General features: G+C 30.2%; 1 protein-coding gene across 1 annotated transcript; it reads left to right on the top strand.

Annotated features, from left to right (window-relative positions):
* The first annotated feature begins 4,581 nt into the window (after positions 1 to 4,581).
* Positions 4,582 to 6,423, top strand: LOC107003538. Its single transcript, XM_015201876.2, has 2 exons — positions 4,582 to 5,137; positions 5,822 to 6,423. Exons 1-2 carry the CDS (start codon positions 4,738 to 4,740, stop codon positions 6,202 to 6,204), a joined length of 783 nt encoding a protein of 260 aa, XP_015057362.1. The 5' UTR covers positions 4,582 to 4,737; the 3' UTR covers positions 6,205 to 6,423.
* The last annotated feature ends 4,707 nt before the right edge of the window (positions 6,424 to 11,130 follow it).

Here is an 11,130-nt window from a genome sequence, read left to right as displayed (position 1 = left end):
GCGCAACTTAATTATTTGTTTGTATGATACTTTACCGAAAAACCCAAAAGAAATGGAGAAAAAAACCCGAGGTTGAAAACCTCGAATTTTATTAGTTTGATCTGGTGTATAAATAAAAATCCAATACAAATGGTTTGGTTTGAAATTTGAAAAACTCGAACCACGTAAGGCTCATGTATCTCCGTATTTAACTTTATACAAATTTAAATATCTACTTGTGTTGTTGTACACACCCAATATTAGATGTCATAAAATGTAAAACGAAATTAAATTAAAGGAAACATTTATATATTATGCTATAAAATAATTTATAAAGAACCAATTACTCCAAATATTATGTGCTTGAGATCCTTCACATACAATTTAGATGTTGTTATTGATTTTTGAAGCAAATAATAGAAAATCGTTGACAATATTATAGGATCATTAAATATTATTATGTTTAACAAAAACATCTAAACAGTGAAGTAACATGTTCAACGAGAATTTATATATCCAAATTATAATTCATTTGGTGTTAAGATATAATTCTTGTTAATAACTACTCTTTCCAATGTTTTTCTTTTCTCATAAGGAAATGTTTTTATTTTTCATCATTCATCAAATACTATTAATTTTATTTCTACGAAATTCAGTTCAATATATATACAAATAAAATAATAAAAAATACTCATTGATATTTGATTAATTTTGTATTAGAGATTACGCAAATTTAATTTATTATTGAAGTCTAACATAAAAATATGACGAAGTCAAAAATAAACCCTCCGTTTAAAACTAACCTCACCATTACTCAATGGGCTAAAAAATATCCTTCACTAAAGGAAGAATGGAAAAAAGGAATTTAGAAAACTTTGGAATTTGAATTAAGATGTTGACTTTATCTTTATGGGTATATACATTGAAGAATAATACTTAGAAGTTTGAAGTTAGCAATACTGATTAGAAATGACTTCAATACAATAAATATACGAAAAATGATTAAAAATATTCTTAAATTATTTGAAATAGTTTAAATGCATCCTTTCCCTCAAATTATAGGGTCAAAAATACTCTTCTCATAAACAGGAAAATAGGGAGAAATTAGGGATAAATTTATTAGTCTACGTGACATTAGTGGAACTCTATTGGCTTATGTGGCATGCCATGTGACATCCACATGGCATCTAAGTGACGTTTAACCGATTCTGTTAAAGAAAAGGGTATTTTTGAATCTATAGTTTGACGGTAAGACCTTAAGAGTATATTTGAGCAGAAATATAATTCAAGGATATATTTGAGCTATTTTTGATAGTTCAAGTGTATTTTTGACCCTTTTCTGATAAATATATGAATTAATTAAGAGGTATTTTACCATATTAGTTAAGTATTATTGAATTCAATATCACTATAGGTTTTAGAAACATTTACAAAGAGCGTTACTTGTTCTTTTATATAACCGTAATTAAACTATTATCCAATTGTCACTAAAGATATTTTTGATATGATATTTACATACAAATTTATTTACTTGACATCAAAAAAATTTAATCATCGCACCAAACATTAGTTAATGGCTGTTTTTTTTCTTTTTTCGAATTCAATTAGGAGACTTTTTCTTATTTTAAAGTTTCTTACAAAAGCATGAATTGACAAAAAGTATATTCGGAATATCAATTTCAAATAACAGATATGTTGATGTAGATAGTTGTTAATTTAAACAATCAAGAGATTTAATTATTTTTTTCAACTTTGACCTTAATATTTTAGAATTGAAAGGCATATACATAGATAAAAATTAAATAATTAATAAATGACGTGTTAGTCAAACAATCCTCCTATTTAATTTTTCGGGTTATACCAAATCTTGTCATGACATTTAGGGATCGTTTAGTGTGAATGATAAAAATAAATTCGGGGATAAATTTTTGGTGTCTTGTTTGGTTATCAAATTTGGGAGAACAAAATTATCTCATATACGTGGGATAACTTATTCCAAAATTAACTAAACTCCGAATAATTAATTCTAAGATAACTTGTTCCCAATCAAAATAAAATAATTGCTTGTTCTTTATAAATAAATTGTTGCTAGAAATTATTTAGTTATAAAAACACCAATTGCAAGGATTTGATTAATTCGTATGTTGTAGTACGAGGGATGATCTAAATATAATAAAAAACAAAGTCTCAAGCAACAACGCAAGTCAAACAACTTGTAAACAAAATAAAAGGAAAAAAAAACTTGTATAAAAAAAAGAAAAGAAAAATGTTCAACTCTTTGTAAGTATTTTCTTTTCAATTCCTAGAAATGTTATCTGTTGTTCCTATATATTATTGAAAAGGCCACGCATCAAAAATAATCGAGTAAGTTTATGTTAAATGTATCAACGAAAAAAGAGAGGAAAATATTCATATTAAACAAATATAAAGTAGAAGAATCAGATTCAAAATGAACAAATTCAAGTTTAAAAATGATCTTCCTTATTCTTGAAGAATGACGGGCAAAGGGATTGATCAAGAAAGAACTTCAGAATTTACACATATTACAAATTAATATCACGGTAATAATATCAGAAGATCTAGATATAAAAAGTGGTTCATTTATAGAGAAGAGACATAAAGTAACCATTGAAGTTGTCCCGAATTTTTAAAAATACACTTTAACTATATAACTGTTCTATTACCCCACTAAACAATTATGAACCGGTATTATTATACCATTTTTCGATCTCTCCCAAATTTTAAGAAGCAAGTGTATTCACACACCAATCAATACATGACATGTGTTAATTTAATTAAAAATGTATTATTATTTTTCATTTTAAGTTTTTCCTTCATTTATTTATTTTGTGTGTGTGTTTCTCTCTCTCTCTTATTTTTTGGATTTTAATTTTGATTTATTTTAAAGAGAAAATGGTCAAGTGACCCCTCAAGGTTTGAATGAATCTTCTGCCTCTCTCTCCATTTTATTTTATTTTCACCTCCCACCCCCCAATGTCAAATTGAATCTCACTCCTAATTTTTTTTCTTATCTTTTCTTTTTCTTCTTTTTCTCCAGTGAAATTTATTCATACTATTATTTATACTTTACTAAATTATTGATAAAAAAAATTAGTTATTTTTCTAAATAATTTAAAATTTTGAAGTATCATCAACTACTCATTTTCATATAAATCCAAAATTAGAATAATAATTTTAAAAGAATAAATTAATTTCCGAAAATTGAAAGAACTTAATTGAAATCGGATAAAACAAAAACATATGATACTTCCTAAACATCTTATTAATTCAGCTCATTTTCATATAATTTCAAAAACTAGAAATGATGATTTTGAAAGAATTATAATTCTTCGAAATTTGAAAAAGTTTAATTGAAATTTAGATTTAAAAAACTAAATAATACCTACTAATCATCTTGAATTCTAATGTGCTTATCAAATTGTTCGAATGTAATAAAATATTTAGATATAGTTTTAAATTAAAGAGATCTATTAAACTAATAATAGTAAAAAAGGGAGATGAAATTGTGATAAAAAATAACATTTAAAGTGAGGAGCTTCAATTAAGATGAAATTGAAGAACAAGGAAGAAAGAAAAAGAAAAAAAATAATGAGAAAAAAAGTTAAAATAATAAGAAAAGCAAGAAAATGTATTTTATAGCAAAATACTAGCAAAAATAAGATTATATTCAGTTTTTTTGTTTGTTCCCGCTCTTTAAGAGAATGCATACACTCTCCATGCCAGATGAACAATAAATGATATAATAATATCAGTTCAGAATTATTTAGGGGGGGTAATAGGACGCTTACATTGTTTAGGTATTTTTTTTAAAAATTCGGAATAACTGTAAGTGTCACATTATGTCTTTTCTCTTCTTTTATAATTGAACTTTTATCGTAGTTGTCATACATATTCAAACTAATCTAAAATCACCTTATATATAGTAGTACACATTTGCACAAGTCCATATTTTATGGGGGGGTGGGGTGGGGGGGGAATCTCAATATAAAATAAATTCACGAAGGAGTAGTATCTATTCAGGTACATAAGTAATAAGTTCATTTTTGTTTTGATAAGTAAAAGTAAAATGTGTGTGAGGTGAATGAGAATTTATCTTTGAACTATGTCATTTTTCTATTGAATCATTTAATTATTCATAATTTGTTCTTTTTTGATAAAAATTGTTGGTTGATTTTGATCGGTTTTTCTATTGTAAATGTCTTCAATTGTGTTCTTATTGTCATGATATTAATTGAAAGAATGAAGACAAACGGTGTGAATCTCATTTGTTTTCTAATGTGTTCAAATGACTTAAAGTAAAACACAATTATTCTCGAACATTTTCACTATCATTTGGACTAATAAGTTCTAGAACAACATATATATCATCTATCAATACCTCCTAACAAAATATTATTCCACATCAACCAACAGTGTTTATTTAAAAGATATAAATTATGAGTGGTTCAACGATTGATAGAAGATACATAAATGCATCTCCTGTTTTTTTTTTTTTTTTGTCCTTTTGGATCCTTAATTAAATAAAAGATAAGGAAATGTCAAAGGTTTGGGTAAGCAGAGAGAGTTTTGACCCCTTAATTATAATATTTGTGGTGTTTTTTTATTAATAAAAGCTCTCACATATTTCTACTATGTTTGCTCCTTAATTCACAATCTTATAATTGGAAAGAGAAGGAAGTAGAACTAGAATTCACAATCTTACTATTGTTTTTTGGTGTGTTGGGTGCAGCTATAGATATGTACACTAGCACCAAACAAAATTGCATTGATTATAGGAGCGAAATTTTCGAAGAACTTGAACAATTAATAACATTTTCTGATTCTCCTTCATCCCAACCAGAACTCAATTACCATGATGTTGGTGCATCCATTGGGCTCGATTCCTCTGAAATTGATGAGTATTGGCTTGAACCATTTAACTCGAAAGAACCAGCACAACTTGATGCTTCTTTTCTACAACAAGTTGCCCATGAAACTGATTCGCAATCGAATGTTCATATTGATAGATCTGGAATTAGTCAATCAAAGAAAAAAGTTGCAAAAGAGAGGATAGAAAAAACTTATGGGATAACTCGACAGGTTTTGGAACAGCAGTATTTTGGCATGACTCTTGAACAAGCTGCTAAACATCTAAATGGTAACTTGTTCTATTGTTACTTTTAAATAATCATGTTTGTATTATTGTCCTCGTTTATTTGTTCATATTTTCTTTTATATTTATCCCTATTTACTTGTCCATTTTAACAGATTAAGAAAGGACAATAATTTTTTCCTAATATGCCCTTATTTAATTTAACAAAATTTCTAAGTTGTAATGCATATTTTTTGAAATCAGAAAATACATTTATTATACTTGGAGAGTTGCATAATCTTTTAAGTTAAAAGGTAAAATTGTAACTAACCTACAATAATCATTGGTGCATTAATATGTGTGTCACTTCTAAAGTAAACTACTAATAGATACAAACAGAGTATCATATAGGTAAAATGAAAAAAAAAAAAAAGTGGACAACTAAATAGGTACAGAGGGAATATCATATAGATAAAATGAAAAAGAAAGAAGTGGACAACTAAATAGTTCATATAGGTAAAATGAAAAGAAACATTTTGTGCAATGATCAATGTTGTCTCTTCAATATTTCCCTCTCTTAATTTATCATTTACTATTTCTAATTTATACTTTACCCTATCTCTACTCAGTATTGCATTGCTTCTATCATTACATATAGTTTCATACAATCTTTATTTGGGCTTTTATCCTTCATATATAAAGTTATGGTATTTGCATAGGTTCACTAAAAGAACTTTGCTGGACTTGCAGTTAGTAAATCAACATTGAAACGAATGAGTAGAATATGTGATATACCTAGATGGCCACATCATAAGACTAGAAAGGTTGATCACCATGTTAGCCAAGGCATATCTCTACCGGTTGTGGCAGATCATTTGGTTCTTAACATGAAAAACATGTCTACTGTTGTTGACGGGAGGTTACTTGATAACAACGACCAGGTTCCTATTGCTCCTCCAAGGGCTACTGACCTAGTAGCCAGTCTTTTGAATGATCTCCATATTGCCAGGGAACAGAATGATGCCCTCCATACTGAAATTGAGACTATGCGCACTAACCTGGCTGAGTCACTGGGAGAAGTTGCTCGGTTAAAGGAGCAATTGCTGCAGCAACAACAGGATAGTATTGCTTGAGTGGATCATCTTCTAAATCTCCTGTCATCATCTCATTCCCCTCGTCCTGATTCTCTATACCAAACTCATCCTATTTGCTTCTTATTGTGTTGTGTATCGTTTGGATATTGTGTTGGAGCTCTTCACTGGGCTTAAAACATTGTGCATCATGTTTTGATTGATCTTTTGTATCTTGTTTGGATGATTAATATCATTAGATTGTGTTGGTTGTATCTAGTATCTATTATGACTCACTTTTTGCCTTTGTATAGGACCATTTGTGGTCACATTTATGTTTTGTTGGTTGTATCTAGTATCTATTATGGCCACTTTTTGCCTTTGTATAGGACCATTTGTGGCCACATTTATGTTTTGTTTATGGGATCAAGGTTTTGGTGGTGTTACTAGTAAGGAGTGAGACGTTTAAAAACAAATTAATTGTATAAAGTCCAATTATAACAAGAGGCTTTAAATATATATACACATATATAAAGATTATAAGAATTTAGTTTTAATTCTTACCTACGACTTGTTTTCTATGTATAGCATTATTAAGTGTTTATAGCTTTACATAATAATATGATAAATTTATAAAAGTAAAGATTAATTAATTCTAGTCAATAAGAAGGTTACTCATTTGATTCCAATATATTATCTTGGATATTATTGTAAAATATTTATTTATTTATAAGAAAAATTGAATTGTTTGATTTGAGTTTTAAAATATTTTTTATAACAATAGATAGTTGTTATAAAACTATAGAATAAGAAGAAGAAACTAGAGAGAAAAGAAGAGAAGACTTGTTATTTCTCTTGATAAATAAATTTACAATGAAGAGGAGCACTCTATTTATAGGAGAAATCTAACTTGGTCCCCAAGTAGGACTCTTTAACCATATCCTAAAAAGGACTTCACATGATAGACATTCACTATAATACAAATACGTTATAACACTCCCCCTGAATGTCTATAAATTCATAGATGATGTGCCTCTTCAAAAACCTTACTAAAAAAAACTTTAAGAAAAGAAAAACTCTAGTAAAGGAAAAGAGTACACATATCTATTAATACGCATCTAGGCTGCCTCATTAAAAACCATACAAGGAAAACCAGTGGGACAAAACCTCGTAAGGGAAAAAGAGTACAGCGCGTATTAACTCCCCCTAATGAGAACATCAATACAGAGACTTGAATCTTCGCATTCCAAGTTTGTGCACCATCTTCTTGAAAGTTGCAGTTGGTAGAGACTTGGTGAATAGATCAACCACATTGTCACTTGAACGAATCTGTTGCACATTTATATCACCATTCTTTTGAAGTTCATGTGTATAGAAAAGCTTTGGTGAAATGTGCTTTGTTCTATCTCCTTTTATGAATCCTCCCTTAAGTTGTGTTATGCATGCTGCATTATCTTCATATAAAGTGGTGGGTACTTTATCACATTCCAAACCACATTTCTCTCGAATGAGATGTATCATAGACCTTAACCACACACATTCTCCACTTGCTTTATGAATAGCTATTATTTCAGCATGATTAGATGAAGTGGCTACGATGGACTGCTTTGTAGATTTCCAAGATATGGCAGTCCCCCCACATATAAACACATAGCCTGTTTGGGATCGAGCTTTGTGTGGATCAGATAAATATCTTGCATCAGCATAACCAACAAGATTTGGGCTACAATTAATAGAATAAAATAAGCCCATATCAATTGTCCCTTTAAGATATCGTAAAATGTGTTTGATCCCATTCCAATGTCTCCTAGTAGGAGCAGAACTATACCTTGCTAACAAGTTAACAGCAAAAGCTATATCAGGCCTTGTAGTATTAGCAAGATACATTAGTGCACCAATTGCACTAAGATATGGTACTTCAGAACTAAGAATTTCTTCATCCTTTTCTTGAGTTCGGAATGGATCCTTATTCACATCAAGTGAACGAACAACCATCGGAGTACTTAATGGATGCGCTTCATCCATACAGAATCTTTTCAACACTTTTTCTGTGTAGGCAGATTGATGAACAAAAATATCATTTGTCAAATGCTCAATTTGCAAACCAAGACATAATTTTGTCCTTCCAAGATCTTTCATCTCAAATTTGTTCTTTAAATAATCAATTGCCTTTTGAAGCTCTATTGGAGTTCCAATAAGATTTATGTCATCAACATAAATAGCAAGTACAACAAATTCCGATATTGTTTTCTTTATAAAGACACATGGACAAATTGCATCATTTGTATAACCTTCCTTAATTAAATACTCACTAAGACGGTTATACCACATGCGCCCAGATTGCTTCAAACCATATAATGATCTTTGCAATTTAATTGAATACATTTCTCGAGATTTTGAATTACATGATTTAGGCATCGCAAATCCTTCAAGAATTTTCATGTATATCTCATTATCAAGTGATCCATAAAGGTAGGTTGTAACCACATTCATCAAATGCATTTCAAGTTGCTCATGAACTGTGAAACTAATGAGATAACGCAATGTTATTACATCCATAACGGGTGAGTATGTCTCTTCATAATCGACGCCAGGCCTTTGAGAAAATCCTTGTGCCACAAGGCGTGCTTTATACCTTTGTATTTCATTTTTCTTATTTCTTTTTTCGCACAAAAATCCATTTGTAACCAACAAGTTTAATACCATTAGGTGTTTGAACTATAGGAGGTCCAAAAACTTCACGCTTGGCAAGTGAATTCAACTCTGATTGAATTGCTTCTTATCATTTTGGCCAATCATTTTCGTTGTCGACATTCTATAACAGATTGAGGTTCATGATCCTCATTATCTTGCATGATATTTTTTGCAACATTATATACAAAGACATAATCAATCACTATTTCTGATCGATTCATATTAGTTTCAACATCTCTTATATTTATGGATAGTTCATTATTTCTTTGAGTTTTAAGTTCATTGATTCTTTCATGAATATCAGACTTATTCAAATTTTGAACTTCCATATGAGATTCTTTCATAGTGTCATCTTGACATTTTATCTTTCTTTTTCTAGGATTTTGATCCTTAGACCCCAATGGTCTACCACGCTTTAGGTGTGCTTTTGACTCATTAGCTATGACACTAGTGGATGGTCCTTTAGGGACATCAATTCGAATTGGGACATTCTCTGCAGGAATATGTGATTTAGTAATCCTTTTCAAATCTGTAAATGCGTCTGGCATTTGATTTGCATTTTCTGCAGATGAATAATCTTTTGTACTTCTTGTTCGCAAGTAGAAGAATATGGATCAAGATGAGACAATGATAAATTTTTCCACAAAATTTCTCGTTTTATTTCACTATTCTCTCCCCCTAATTTTGGGAAAACTGTCTCATCAAACCGACAATCTGCAAATCTAGCAGTAAACATGTTTCCAGTCAACGGTTCAAGATAGCGAATAATGGAGGGTGACTCAAACCCAACATATATTCCTAACCTTCTTTGAGAGCCCATCTTAGTGCGGTTTGGTGGTGCCACAGGCACATGTACAGCACATTCAAAAATTCTTAGATGAGATATATTAGATTCTTGACCCATAACCAATTGCAATGGAGAAGCTTTATGATAACTTGTCGGTCTGAGACGAATAAGTGTTGCAGCATGCAAAATTGCATGTCCCCACACAGAAGTGGGCAACATAGTTTTCATAAGTGATGGTCTTGCTATTAATTGCAAACGTTTAATTAATGACTCAGCGAGACCATTCTGAGTATGAACATAAGCAACGGAGTGTTCAAGTCTTATCCCAATTGCTAAACAATAATCATTAAATGATTGGGATGAAAACTCTGCAGCATTATCAAGACGAATGGACTTAATCTGATTATCAGGAAAGTGTGCCCTTAACCTTATTATTTGTGCCAATAATTTTGCAAATGCGAAGTTACGAGATGACAATAGGCACACATGAGACCATCTAGAAGAAGCATCTATTAGAACCATAAAATACCTAAATGACCCACTAGGTGGGTGAATAGGTCCACAAATATTCCCATATACACGTTCCAAGAACGCAAGGGACTCAATCTTAACTTTCGTTGGTGATGGTCTCACAATTAAATTGCCTTGATAACAAGCAGTACAAGAAAATTCACCATTTAAAAGAACTTTTAGGTCTTTTAATGGATGTCCATTCGAATTTTCTATAATCCGTCTCATCATTATTGACCCAGGATGTCCTAGACGATCATGCCAAAGTACAAATGTATTGAAATCAGTAAACTTCTTATTTACTATAAAATGTCTCAATTGCACTAATTTTTGCCCAATACAAGCCAGAAGATAAAGTAGGGAACTTTTCTATAACACATGTCTGCCCAGAGACATTCTTGGTGATACCAAGATATTCAAGATTTATTTCATCCATTGATTGGATATGATAACCATTTTCACGGATATCTTTGAAACTCAACAAGTTTCTCTTAGATTTTGGAGAAAACATAGCATTATTAATGATGAGTTTAGTTCCCTTGGGCAAAATTACAATGGCTTTTCCAAAACCCTCAATCATATTAGCACTACCAAAAATTGTAGTAACATTTATTTTACCCATACTTAGATGAGAAAAATATTTTTTATTTTTGAATATCGTATATGTTGTACCAGAATCAATCAAACAAATATCTTCATATTTCGATAATACGTTCTTAGAATTATCCATATCTTTATTAATTCTTCAAATCTAATCTTCACTTTTGAGAATTTAGAGTCTCGTGCTGATAACGTGTTATAAAACTATAGAATAAGAAGAAGAAACTAGAGAGAAAAGAAGAGAAGACTTGTTATTTCTCTTGATGAATGAAGTTATAATGAAAAGGAGCATTCTATTTATAGGAGAAATCTAACTTGATCCCCAAGTAGGACTCTTTAACCATATCCTAAAAAGGACTCCACATGATAGACATTCACTATAATACAAATACTTTATA

The sequence above is a fragment of the Solanum pennellii genome, chromosome 11, assembly GCF_001406875.1.
Source record: "Solanum pennellii chromosome 11, SPENNV200".
In the NCBI taxonomy this organism is placed as follows: Eukaryota; Viridiplantae; Streptophyta; class Magnoliopsida; order Solanales; family Solanaceae; genus Solanum; species Solanum pennellii.
This window is presented reverse-complemented; position numbering and strand designations above follow the sequence as displayed.

Bases quoted from the DNA above. Each gene is read 5' to 3' on its own strand.
- LOC107003538 (XM_015201876.2), top strand. From the start codon at position 4,738: ATGTACACTAGCACCAAACAAAATTGCATTGATTATAGGAGCGAAATT. The intron at 5,138-5,821 runs GTAACTTGTTCT...CTGGACTTGCAG, and splicing joins AGCTGCTAAACATCTAAATG to TTAGTAAATCAACATTGAAA.